Raw genomic sequence first — 14,097 nt, forward strand, 5'->3', positions numbered from 1 at the left:
CAATAGCAGTTACCATAACGCAGTATAACACGGGGGACATCAGCCGCTCGCCGCCAACAGCTTAGTGGCTAATTGAATTGCTTCCCCATTCAAGTCCATCATATTGAGTACAGGAAAATTGGGTATCGACCATCTGATGTTATTGTTGACCATGGACAAATTACCACACTGACCTTGACATATAACTTGTGATATTTCATACCTATCAATCCATTATAATAGGAATCAAAACCCTACTTGTGAAAATGGACTTCTTTACATCAGGATTCCCCAACCTGCGTACCGCGAGCATACATGTGATGCATGTCGTGTTATTTCCCCATCAAAAGGCCTATGTATGGGACAAAATCATCCTGTACATTGCATTCAATATTTTGCAAGAACAAAAAAAAAAGACAACGACGATTGAAATGCCAACACTTTTTTGGCACAAATTCAATGGGGAAAATGAATAGAAATGAATTACCAAGTAAATCAAAACAATATAACAGTATTGGGGAAGGTTAAAAGGGACCCAATCTTTCTCTTTACAAAATTGAAGCACATCAACCCCACAAGAGACCACCTAACCTATTCACTCAAATTGCAGCGAGTAATGTACGGGTGGTCATACTTAATATACTTGGTCCAATAAGGCTTATACTTTGTCATCGCCAGCTCCAACCACGGCTTCATGTTCCCATTGAAATGGATCACAGCAGCATTCTCTATCTCCGATTTGTCCACACTTGGGTTATAACCGAGGCCAAGAACATGCCAAGATTTGTTCAATGGATGTGTTAAGCCATAAAACGTAATAAGCCCAGGAGGCAGCGTCCCCAGCTTCCATAATGTTCTATCCTCATTCTGTTGTAAGGCAGGCAGCAATGTGAGAACTAAAATAAATAGTTAAAGAGAGAGAGAGAGAGAGAGAGAGAGAGAGAGAGCTAAAACGTCGCAATAATATGACATTTGGTGGTAGGACACTCAATAGCATGAGAATAAAAAACAGTCACATCACCAGATGTGTATGTGTGTGTGTGTGTGAGAGAGAGAGAGAGGGGTTCATAATAAGAAGCAGACGTATGAGAACCAAAATAAATGATAACAGACAAAAAGAGCCATATATCACCATATTCTGCCACTTGTGATATATCCCAGTTATATCCTTCTTCTTCCATGCTATAAGGTCAAAGACATTCATTCCATATGCCCACCCACATGCATAAGGATCAAAGTTCCTCGATATGCGTGGGTTCGAGAAATTGAGATACTTATCGAATCGATGGAAGCTCTCACCACATGTCTCAACAGCACCGTTTACCTTGCCATGGAGATCCACTAACCATAATCCTGTGAGATCCTTTTGTACCACAATGTCATCGTCTAAGAAGAGGATCTTATCCAACTTAGGATAAACTTGAGGGAGATAGAACCTCAAATGGTTCAGCATAGATAGATATTTAGGGTTTCTATACTTAAGATTGGAAGAGCCAGCCGAAATAGTAGTAGGATGATCAGCCTTGAAATAATACTCTTTCATGGCTGCAGATTCGAGTTGGCGTAGCACAGGGCAGTAAGAGGAATTGAGCCACTTGAATTCGTCAACATTTTCAACATGGATAGTGCCTTTGCCAGGTGGGTTCAGCAAGAACCACATATTCATGGCTCCAAAGTTGAGCTTGTCGGTCACCAAATGAAAGACGTGTTTCTCTGGTTCCTGCAATACCCAAAACCAACTCAGCTGAAAAGAAATATTTTCTTCGTTTACCTTTTATACAGTATCTTTTGAAAAAAAAATGGATGCCTTTATAAACTTAGTTACGATGTTAATATGATGCTAGATACTAACACTCAAAAAAAAACACATGATGCTAGATACTACTAGAGACATAAATATAAAATGATACCAACGTGACTTACAAAGAGCACGTATACAGTGCTCCAGAGGGAGCATATTGTATACCTGCTCCCCTGGGCAATGACCTACTTAGAAAGATTTCATGATCTGAAATTTTGGGATCCATTTCTGAATCACTGGATGAGTACTCCACCCCTTTGCCATCCCCCACCGTATACAGTGCTCCAGCGGTACTTTTGAGTACCTAAACAGCTAGACTGTTCGGTCCAAAAATTGGACGTGTATGCAATCCTAGGGCATGATTTTGTTTCATGTGCTTCCAAGGCACATATTGAAGGGTTTCCATTTTTTTTAGGTTGGTAACTGGGTTAAGCTTGTCCAACCCCAAAATTTGCAGACCTTGAAACACTATTAGCTAGGGTTTTGCCCGAGGAAGCAAATGTACATTTTGCTTATGTTGCTCCCACAGGAGTATAAAATCACTTCAGAAATATAATATGAATATAATAAAATTTTGAATTGATTTATCTGTGTAACCTAATAAAATATATGATATGACACATCCAGTATCAACATGAATATAACATTAATATACAATATATCTACCATAACTTTATGCACTTTACAAGCTACACGGAAACTCTAAATTATACAATATCACTATAATTAATTTGTCATATATTATGAATACAACATATAGGTTTTCCAAATGGGACATATATTATGAATACAACATATAGGCTTTTCGAATGGAACACTTGGATTTCATTAATGTTGAGTTGTATCCCTACCCCCTTGATCCGTGTCCAAATCTGGGCACTTTAAGAAGTTAGTATTCCATCAACTATAAATGATATTTTCTTTGACAAGTTATGTAAATGGGATAGATGGGAGGATAACAGAGGAGTAAAGCCTTAGCCTGACCTTGGCATTCATGATTGTAGAGTTGACAACAACAGATGCAGCCAAAACATTGTCAGAGAAGAGTGCATAATGGTAAAGCTTTGGGTCTTCCAAATTCTCACTTCTTGGGAATTTCCTTTCCTCAGGTGGGAGGAGGTAATAGCCAATAGTTAAGCGCATGGACAGGCAATGAATTCCATTAGGAACTGTCTTGGCAGCCAGTTGGCTCAAGAATGTGCTTTGCTTCTTCAAGCTCCTAACCTGCTCGTCTGCGGACTGAAGCATTGCCCTGAGCTTCCGGGTCACCAGCAAGCAATCATACACCCCTTCTCTTGCTTTTGCTAGAGATTGACCCATGGCCTTAATTCTCTCAGGAGCACTGAAGAATGGAAAAACGGCATAAATGATGGGAACCACCAATATTTTTTCCTAAAGAAATATACATGTTTACAAGAAGAAACCACCAATTTACCAAAACAAGAACTATAAGGAGTTACAGAAAAAATAGCTTACAAGCTGAAAATGAGTGAGAGAGAAAGAGTTTATTTGTTCAAATTCCTTTAAATTTTCAATTTTCAATTGAACATTAGATATCTCTAAGTAACTACCTCCACGAACAAGCATCGCAGAACAATTTTTCTGAGAAATGAAGGGGCAAAGCACCCTCACCTATGATGCAGATCAGAATCTACATTAGCCTCTCCCAGTGCCCGCTGGCTTTCTTTAAGTCGAGCCGCTAAATCGTGGTACAGATCAGGCCTGTTCTTTTCCTTTGCAATGCTTATATACACCCTTGCCATGATCATCTGGTCCCTCATCAATCTCACAGTTGAATCAGTGTTCTCATTCTCATTTTCACGCCTCCAGATGCTGTATTTTCCCAAGACTGCAGAGTCTACCGCTTTTGAACGTTCAATGGCAGCATTTTCAAGTTTGACAGCTGCTTCATTATCTTGATGGACCAATTCTATTGCCCTTTTTTCCCGTCTCTTTTGTCTCAATTGCTACAAGCAAAAGTTACAAACTATAGGTAATCAGAAATATGAAATCCAGCACAATACTAAACACATTTTTGCCATTTGACACACAATACTCAACAAACTGAGGACTGTGGAGAATCCTTAGGCTCATCACCATCCACCGATGGAGACAGTATGGTTCCACTTTCCATCACTGCCCATCATTTCACGAGACAATGATGACTCTAAGGCTTATGGTCTCTAAGAAGTCATTTGGATTATAATATTTTCTTTTTCTGTGCTACTTATTCAGATATAAAAGAGTAACAATTTCTTGTTCTATATAAATACAAGAAATAAAAGCATCTAAGCAATCAAAATGTTGTATCTAATGTTGAGGAGAATATATACCCTTCGAATAAGTTTTGTTGGTGTATCAGGAATTTGAGGGTGTTCTGCAACATGCACTTCATCTTAGAATCCACTCGGTGGGCACTCAAAGTATGCATACAAGATATAACTTGAAAAGTGAAAACACATGGGGCCACAAAATTTACCTGGAACACCCCCATCTTTAAGCCCTTCATCCTTTGAATTCACACGTTGAGTACCAATAGCATTTTCTTCCTTTACTGGTGCTGTCACCTCTTTTCCATCCGACATAGTTTGGCTCTGCTTTAAGTGATAATAATCAATACAGAAGGCAAGACCATCAGTTCCATTTCTTTTTCCTTTTTCTTTAAATTGAGAGAGAGAGATCACATTCTTATTATTTCAAGCATATAAAGTGAGCTCAGCACTACTGAAAAGGCATAAAAACACTTGGAACAGGTAACATTCACCTCACTTGATCCACCAGGTTGGTCGAGTATCCAGGAAGAAGACAAATCAGTTCTTCCACCAAGATTAAGACTAAGTGGCCCTGAGTCATCTGTGTTGTTCTTGATGATATCCAAGACCTGAAGCATAATATTTTACATGTCAGGAAGACAAAGTTGACTCCTCTTTATTTTTTTAAATAAAATATAAAAAAAGGGGGGGGTTAGTCAAAAGTCAGACTGTGAAAAATAAGTCACGATGGAAAGTAAGGCAAGCAAGAACAATTTCTGTTACTTTTTTTTGGAAAAATACAAAACTGGGAAAAAAAAGAAAAATTAATAATTTTAAAATATATCTCATTGCATTTAAATTTCTTAAAATATGACTTTCATACATTAGAGACATATGTATAAATACCAACAATCACCAACCAAAAAGACAAACATTAATAAAAAGTCCCACAAAAGTCCAGCTTTCCACCTCCCCGGTTCTCAAATCGCCTACCCCCTACTCAGGTTGAGTAGCCTATACTCGACAGAAAGTTCAACAACTCACGTCAAGTTCGACCTACTTTTAATTATAGCTCAAGTCTATGATCCTACGTCTTTGATCATTTGTGCACTTGCCTCATTTGAAAGCAGAGATTGCATCTGCTGGATGGCCTGCTGCTTTCTCCAGTCTAAAACCTGCTGGCATTCAGACATGATCAAGTCATTCCATTTGCAGCAATTGCAACACCACTGTCCAAATGCAATCAGCACTATCATTTCAAAAGAATAAAATCAATCAAAAGACACGCTACCTGTCCCATAGAACCATTTTTTATGTCCTTCAGGCCTGTAATAGGGGAAAGTGATTAGAATCAATGGATAATAAGTAGCAACCAAATTGAAAGCCACATTGAAGCTACCCAGAATATACAAATGAAGTTATTAAAAATTGATAACCAACCAATAAACCAAATATCAAATAATATGTAAAATTGCCAAGAATGAACAAATCCAAATTCCCATAATAATAGAACGTGGAATGGCAACTTCAAATATCTGGAAGGTGGCTGAATTTGCACGTTAATTCCATACAAGAAAGTAGAAGCCGACGAATCAATGTCTCAGCCACCTCTAAAATTGTACAAAGCCACCTCTAAAGCTTTACCATGAAAATGATAAAATCTAAGGATTGTGTACTATGAGACTATTTATTTTTTGTACAAGGAGGTCACAATCACTTTTAACGATTGGATGTGAAATCCAATAGTCGAAAGTGTCAAACATTCAAGAAATTTTATTTTGGACTTTGTGCCCAAACAATGACACACCCTCAACCACTTGATTTTAAATCTAACGGTCCATGATAATTGTGACCTCCTTGTATTAAAAGCAATGTTATCAAATTCATGTCGCTTCGGCCAAAGAGGCTGAAGCCTTCGAATGTTAAACATAAACCAAAGCGAAGCAAAGCCTGGTGCTACCGCGTTAGGCTACTTCGATCAGAATCGGGTCTGCTTCGACCAGCAAAGAAATAGCTATATAAAAGTATTTTTTATTATTTTTTATTTTTTATTTTAAAATTTTCCATTATTTGTATATATTTTATATATAAATATCTAATTTATTTATATTAAATTTAAAAAAAAATCCAACGTCTTCTCCCGAATCAGCTGAAGCACCGAATTGCTTCACTTTTATCACCAAACCGAATAAGACTCCGAAGCGAATCTGACAACATTGATTAATAGTAAATGGTCTCATTGTATACATTTTCTAAAATTTATTTCTTTTCTTTATTCTTTTTTGTTTTCGTAGGGGCAGGGGGCATTAGCAGTAGATGGATTCATATATCTGCGGTGCTCCAATTGTCAAAATACTAACCATTCATACCAATGTTGTAAGACTCACTTCCAATTCTTTTTCAGTTTGGTGAGAAAAATGAAGCACATCGGTGCTTCAACCGATTAGGGGGAAGACTTTGGACTTTTTTTTTCTAATTTGATATAAATAAATTAGATATTTATATAAAAAATATATAAAATAATGGAAAAATATTAAAAAAAAAATTGCTTTTATGTAGGTATTTCTTTTCTAACCGAAACAGCTGGAAGCTTCGGCCGAAGAAAATCTGAAGCAAACCCAAATCTGACCAAAGCAGCCCGAATCTGACCGAAGCGGCAGCACTAGCTTTCTCTTTGCTTCGGTTTATGCCGAAAATCCGAAGGCCTCGGCCTCTTTGGATTTGACAATACTGATTCTTACTCAGTGCTCAATCCCAGAAATCAGTAGTTGATTCATCAAATATAGTGAGAGTGAGAAGGGAGCTACAAGAGGTAGTCGTACTTTGGAGGAATGTAGTTGTTAAGGATTTGTGGGATTGGTTGGTTGTTAATGTTTAAATATGTCCTTAGAGATGTGTACGAGAAAACAGACAACCAGTTCGGGTATGTTCCTCTTGTGGAAGAGGGGGCTGCCAGAGCCCCCTTGGCAGCTGGAATTGGTGGCCTCCAAAAAACGTCCATTGACATCTTTTTTAAGGCTGCTGGAAGCAACAGCTTCCAAAATCCAAATTGCTCTTGCACTCCTGCATGACAAATGCGAGAGTGCTACAGTTCGTGGAAACTGCAGCTTCCACAAAACAAACACGCTTTAAGAGATGACTAGATAGAAGCTGGTTAAAGGGAGGTTACGACACTGTGTATCTATAAACAGTTGTATGTGCAATCTTTACTGATTGATAAACGTTGCTCATAAAACAAATAGATCGACAAGCAGTATGCGGTGAACAACAGGAAACATCTCCAGAAACACCAGGAACCTCATAAAAAGCATTCACACAAGAAGCAAGGTAAACAGGCAGTTCTCCAGACCAATTTGACTCATTCGAATACAATACAGTGCATAATATTTGGTAGTAACAGAAAAATCAATTTTTTTTATAAAGACTGCATAAGTTACTCATATGATAGGCCTCATTCAGTGTACTCAAAACTGTCAGGACTTAATAAGCAGCAAGACCCAGGCTTCAAACAATCATGGGTTCCACTTATATGTATAATGTAAATCTATTAGGTAAACTATGGCTGTGTAATTTTAGTTACAATTCACGGCTTGAAGAGGCTAATGAGATATTTATGGGCAATTTGTGGCTCAAGAATCAGTTCAAAAACAGTGCCAACTTTGGATTTGGATTTGTGTGCCAAACAGTCAAGAAATCTGTTAGAATGATAGCATGAAACGCATAAATGCTCAGCAGTAAATCGGCATGGCAATTTAGGCCCAGCCCAGGCCAGGATAGGTGTTTCTTGCCCAGGTTCCAGGACGGGCAAATCAGGCCTGGCCAGCTGGCCCCAGCAGAAACAATATAAAGAACCAGCTCAGCCTGCCCTGAATGACTAGGAAAAAGAGAGACAAAAAAAAGGAAAAATCAAAAAATAAAGAAAGATGCGATAAAATACCATCTATTTGGATCTGCAAGGGAATCCACCATAAAGGTGGAGAGATTTGGCCCTCTTTCTAGGCTTGCAAGGAAGTCCACCCAAAACAATCTTTTCGCAAGAACAAAATAAGTCAATTCAACTTCTCTGTATTCTACAAAGCAGAAGGCCAAAAAAAAAAAAGCTAACCTGACTCTCAAGAAACCTAAGCACTATTAAATCCTAGCCATTATCTTGCCAAACACCAGCCATGACAAAAAGACCCCTAAGGTATCTACAACAACAAAAGACAAATACCCAAAAATCTCTAAAAACAAAACAGACCAAACCTACCCTAATTTCTTAATTCTAGAAACCTATATGTAACGACTAACTACAACACCAACCCTGCCAACGGGCAGGCTAGCGAAAGTGCCCCAAGCCTCCAAATCGGGCCACAGCCAGTATGGCCAGGCCTGGCCCATCACCAAGCCCAGTCATTGCTAAATTTGGCCACCATGATCACTGGCAAACATACAGGAAATAGAATTTCAGACTCCTCCCTGAAGAATTTTGAAGTTTTAAAATTGGCGGCCATTGAAGAGCCTCTCTCTCTCCCACTGGAGAGAACTAATTAAGGCTATTTGTTGCCAAATTCTCATTTATTATGTTCCTCTCTCTAGTGCTTAAGGGAAACGTGCAGTGACATTAGCATTTTGGGTATAGTTATTGGGATCTTCCATCTAAGTTGGCCCTCGTGCTCTGGGAAGGCATCTCCATAGTTCAGGACATTCTCAATGTATTCTCATTCCCTTAGGAGTGCGTCCCCTGTCTTCTCTAGAACTCTTTCCATTAATATTGTCAAGGAAGAGTCCCCCTTCACCTTTAGTGGGCTCCATTGTGGAAATTAAAAATGCATCACAAGGTAAATTTTGAATATTAAAGCACGGAGGGAATTTCACTATATACCAAATTTGGAAGGGAGCTTGATCATCAAAATTTTTTAAACAAATTTTTTAAGTTTATCTTATTTTAAATAATTATTTGTTTTTTAATATATATTTTATGGATGCCCCCATGACACTCCCTACTGAGGAACAATATTCAAGCAACAAACCCCCGCTCTCAATCCAACTCTTGCTCCCAACAACAATGGTTTTAGAGTCAAGCCAAAGGTCCCTTGCATTCAAGTTGTGAACAAGAAAAATGGAAAAGAGAAAATGGATATGGTGACAAAGGCCCAAAGCAAGATGGAATTTTGAGGGCTTGGACGAGGGCATGGTCATTAGGAGAACATGTTCAGAGAGGGTGAGGTTCAAGATAGATGGAAATAGAATTTCTTCATTGATGGATACTAGGGGTGAAGAAGGCTTTTAACATCCGTTTCCCTAGCTAGTCTAGCCCTTGTCTCCATGGAATTGAGTACATAAAGGATGGAGAGTGCATGGCAGTATGCAGACCTTGGTTTTGAAGGGCAGTTAAGGAAATAAAGCTTTGCTTAAATTGAAGAGTTGAGTTCTTTATTGAGGTGACTAATATTTTACTAGTAGTTTTAAGGTGTTTTCAGAAAGGGCTTATTATAGATAATGTCAAATGAGAGAATGGAAGTGGAAAAACATGAATAATTTGTCAATCAAATCATTCCAATAGCAACTCAAGGGGATAGGAGAGGGATCTCTCCAGTGCCTATCAACCAATGCACTGTTGTATACCAACAACATTGCAAACCCATGCCCAAGAACTACAACACGACAATGTCTAGGTGAAGTTCGCAGACACCTTAAGATTTTCTTTCAACTCTATCAGTAACACCTAGCGTAGCCCAACAAGCTCCACCGTCCATCACAGCCAGCCACCCACACTCCTATGCAGGTCACATGCATAAACAAAATTTATGCACTTATTGTATTGGAGTGCAAGGTGAAGCCATGTGAAGCCCGAGTCATGCTGCCAGGAAAGAAGCAGATACAGCAGAAGTGGAAAGTCTAGATGGGATCTGAGAAACTGTGGGGAAGACTCCCTCCTCACCCCCACCCCCCCCATTTTTTTTTTCCCTTTCTCCCTCCCTCCCTCCCTCCCTTTACCCAAGAGATTGTTAGAAAATGCATCTTCCAGAGAAAAGACGGTGCACTAGGTCTGTAGCCCTTAGATATCCTATGTCCTACAAGCATTGGCATCATCCTCCACATCTCAAACTTTTCGAAAAAGAAGTTCCAAATTTGTGTATAGTAATCCAAAACAACATATAGATCGTCTCCTATATTTTACTCTGTCATAAACATGTGTTTGGACTTTGCATCCCAAATACTGAGGATTTCTAGATGAAAGATCTCATCTAGTAGGCTAACATACCAAAAGTGTAACCTAAGTCAGATTAGGATACCCCCAAATCAACTTGGGAAGCCATAAACACTTCCTCTGAAGGATACTCAAGGTTAATGACGATCTGATCATGGATCAGCTAAAATTGTCCCACTTCCACAATCTCCTGCCGAGCCCTCTGCGCCGGATAACTTCCTCCAGTAAAAAAATCCAATCAACACCCCAATGCTCTATTTTTGTCCCCTAAATCTCTTCCAAAGCACAGCAACAAGTCAGTTTACTCCTCCCTTCACTCCATACGGTAAACTACTAGCATCTCCACGTAGAAGATAGATTGGACAGACTCAAAAACCAAGTTTGTGAAGACTCTACTCCGCCAACATACATTAAGCATGTTGAAACTTACACTCATCTCTCACCCTATATGTAATGCACTCTAAAGTACTGCATCCATAAAACAAATGCTTTACGAAGCATCAAAAACCCAAAACACAAAGACAAATATAAATGTAAATATAGATGTACATGTATTATATGTAAGTGTGTCCAATCCATCACAGCTATCTGTTAACAGGTTACATGATAGTCAGTTTTACTTGCTCCCTCCCATTTGGCCCATAGTTTAGGAAAAGATGGGGTTCCATTGGTAATGTTCTCCCCATAAATCCTGTGATATCCCCATCTCTTTAAATTTTTTGGTGTAAATGCCTCCATTATTTCCATGATAACAGCAAAGCTAAGCCATGTGGTACACAAGAGAAAACTGGAGTCTGGCCGATGACCAACATCCATATATCACCAAACTCTGAGAGTTTTGCTAACTATTTTGGTTGGGAAAAAAGGAAAAAGGAAAAAGGAAACATAGGACAGCCACAGTTAGATCAAGTCAATATTTTAACCAGTTCTCTGGAATCCAAGACAAAAATAGGCCACAGCTAAGCCAAAAGTAAACTATTATTCAAAATGCAACCGGATCTAATGACATTTCGCATACATACATGCACGAATATATGTACAAGACATAAACAGGACATACTCATATGAAACTGTTCCGCATGTAATATGGGACAGAATAGGTCTCAAGTTTTAAAAGTATTTACATTAATAAGAATTTGGAAAGAGCAGGTATCAAGTTTCATGATGGAATGGAAACGATTCAAAGGACGGAGGAAGGAAAAGAGGGCGCCTGTATTTATGTTTTCCTATTTATACATCAAGTTTTGGTTCACACAGGTTTCTTCTTTTTTTACCGTTTGATGGTAAGGAATCACTTTGTAACGATTCCCAAATCTATAGTTTATAATTTTAACAGTCCATTTTTTTCGTCACGACACTCCTGAGGCAATCAACCATTAACTCCATGCGCATCCAAACCTACATACTCATAAAGACAATCACATGGAAGTTACACAATCATAAGCCAAAGATGCACAAGCAATTCCAATAAGGGGGTAAACTTTTACTGGAGATATCTATGGTTAAATATCTGACCTGTTTAAGTCATCCACTAACAAGTATCTTAGCTTTCACCCAAGTTCCCAAAAAAAAAAAAAAAAATTTATTTCAATTAATGGGTAGTATAAAAGCATGTGAAAACCTCCCAACAGGATACATTTCAGATCCTAGGATCTTAAGGAGAGATATTTAAGTCTGAAACTAAAATTCCAACTAATAACAATTTTTAACTAACTTGTTTTCTGATGAGTGTATCAAATTTCATTAACCATTTTGCCTTGAAACTAAGCATACAAATGCAGAAACTGTAAAATACTAGGACTATTTGACCATGTTAAAAAAATAAACGGAAAAAATAAATAATAGGTCGAGGAAAGCAAGATTTGAGATCCATTTGCATACTCCGATCTCTTAATAGTAACGACCTATGCATTCTTACAATATATTAAAACTTGGAAAGAGGTTTCTAAAAAGGTGATGGGCATTGAACCCTAATTTAGTTCAGTAATGGGAACCTTCATGCATAATACAAACAAAAAATAGGGATAACGAAAAAAGTTCAAAATCCAGGTAACTACATGCTACAAATTACACTGAAATCACATTGATTAAGAGAAGGAAAAAACATAACCATTGGATAAGAGAAGAAAGTATTCACTCACCAACAGTTGCAGAGTGCATTCCTCGAGACGCCAGGAAAACAAGCGGCGCGAGCACAGATACAAAGAGAATCGCAGTGAGGGGGAAGCGCACAGTTCCCCCTGGTTTGGTCTTCTTTAATGGCATTTTTTAGAGCAAGACACAGAACCCGAGAAAAGCTCCTTTGAAACCCTAAATCACAGTGAAGGTATTGCAGGAGACAGCTCTTGTACTGGCATTGCAGATCTAGACACAGAGGCCGCTCTTTTTAGCGGCCATGACCCCTTCTGATACCCTTATGAAGCTTCTCCCTCCCTCTCTCTCTGGGGGTTTAGAGACTCGTATTTGGAGATCTCGTTCCCCTAAACCTGAATAAGTATGCAGGCGAAGAGTGGAGCAATCGTGGATTGAGATTCATGCCTTTGTAGGTTTTACCCTAGAATCTTCATAGCGTGTTAGAGAGAGAAAAACGCATTGCAACTCGATTCTAGAGAGAGAGAGTGTTTCAAACCAGGCTTTCTCCTCTATCCCGTACTGCTGGTGCAAGGCTACTTACTCTCTTCGTTTTCATCTCCCTTCTCCTCGGGCTCCTCTGAAAATGCCTGCTCTACTCGCACCAGTACATCAACACATCGCAATCACCCCCTCGTTTTCCTCACTCTCTCTCTCTCTCTCTCTCTCCTCCATACTCTTAAAATTTACGAAATTACCCTTTGTAATTTAAATTACGGAACTATTCTTAACCCGTTTTTTTTTATAAAAAAATTTGTATAGATTTATTATACGAGGTTGACACTTCCAAAATGTAGAATTAAGATGCCCCTCTTAAATCCTTTGAAAAATGTTGTTTTCATGTTAAAAAAATATCTAATTCATTGAGTTGACATCAAGACGTGTAGATGTTGAGAAAAAAAAAACAAAAAGAGATTTTAAATATTAAAAATAGCACATCTTGCACCGTATTATCCATACTATTCATTTTCAGTATTTTTATGTACTTATACAATTTTAAATTTATAATTAACAGTAATAATAGATTTTCACACTATCCTAAAATGTTCGATACCAAAATTGTATTTCATGACAAAGTTTGAGGGTGCACCTTAAATTGATTATGTAAGATTGCAACCTTAGGCAAACTACACCCTATCTCTTTATCTAAATTGTAACAAACGATTAACTATTTATGATTCTGCCTATTTATTTTTATTTAATTTCAAAATGCCCATCAAACTGCACATGGTCACTTGGAATAGCTGTAGATAAGTAAACTATTAAAGGATGCGATTTCATGTGACTCAAGCTTAACGATAAAAAGTAAAGCTTCACCTCGTTTAGAAAATAGGAAAAATATCCTATTATCTTTTATTTTTAACTTTTTATATTTTATTATATCCAAAAATTAAAAATATTATTTATAAACAAAATGGTTCTATCTTTTTTATCTTCCAACCCCCTAAACTTTTTTGATCACATATTATTAATCTCAACAACTTATGAAATGGCTCTATCTCTCTCTCTCTAAAATTCTATTTCTCTCTCATATGATCGTTTCTCTCTCTCAAAATTTCATCTCTCTAAAACCCAAATTCCATCTCTTTTTCTCACATCGTCGTCTCTCTATCTCAAAACTCAATCTCTCTCCTTAAAACTCAAACTCCTTCTCTATCTCTAAAACTCAATCTCTCTCTAAAACCCAAACTCCATCTCTCTCTCTCTAAAACTCCATCTCTCTCTCTAAAATTCCATCTCTC

The 14,097-nt window shown here is 38.0% G+C and overlaps 1 protein-coding gene across 4 annotated transcripts; it reads right to left on the reverse strand.

The window, feature by feature from the left end:
* Positions 1 to 439: 439 nt before the first annotated feature.
* GAUT1 (galacturonosyltransferase 1) lies at positions 440 to 12,937 on the reverse strand. 4 transcript variants are annotated; one of them, XM_011630636.3, is made up of 10 exons: positions 12,367 to 12,937; positions 5,324 to 5,358; positions 5,148 to 5,207; positions 4,545 to 4,661; positions 4,260 to 4,374; positions 4,114 to 4,157; positions 3,413 to 3,747; positions 2,765 to 3,122; positions 1,112 to 1,699; positions 440 to 846 (listed from the first exon to the last, which is right to left on the reverse strand). In XM_011630636.3, exons 1-10 carry the CDS (start codon positions 12,488 to 12,490, stop codon positions 571 to 573), a joined length of 2,052 nt encoding a protein of 683 aa, XP_011628938.1. In that variant the 5' UTR covers positions 12,491 to 12,937; the 3' UTR covers positions 440 to 570. The 4 variants fall into 4 exon arrangements, with proteins under 4 accessions (XP_011628938.1, XP_020517269.1, XP_020517268.1 ...); XM_020661610.2 differs by having other exon boundaries at positions 4,260 to 4,377; XM_020661609.2 differs by having other exon boundaries at positions 5,148 to 5,210.
* Between the last annotated feature and the right edge of the window lie 1,160 nt (positions 12,938 to 14,097).

Source organism: Amborella trichopoda, chromosome 9 (assembly GCF_054954075.1).
Source record: "Amborella trichopoda isolate Santa Cruz 75 chromosome 9, AtrichopodaSantaCruz75HAP2 v2.0, whole genome shotgun sequence".
Taxonomy (NCBI): domain Eukaryota; kingdom Viridiplantae; phylum Streptophyta; class Magnoliopsida; order Amborellales; family Amborellaceae; genus Amborella; species Amborella trichopoda.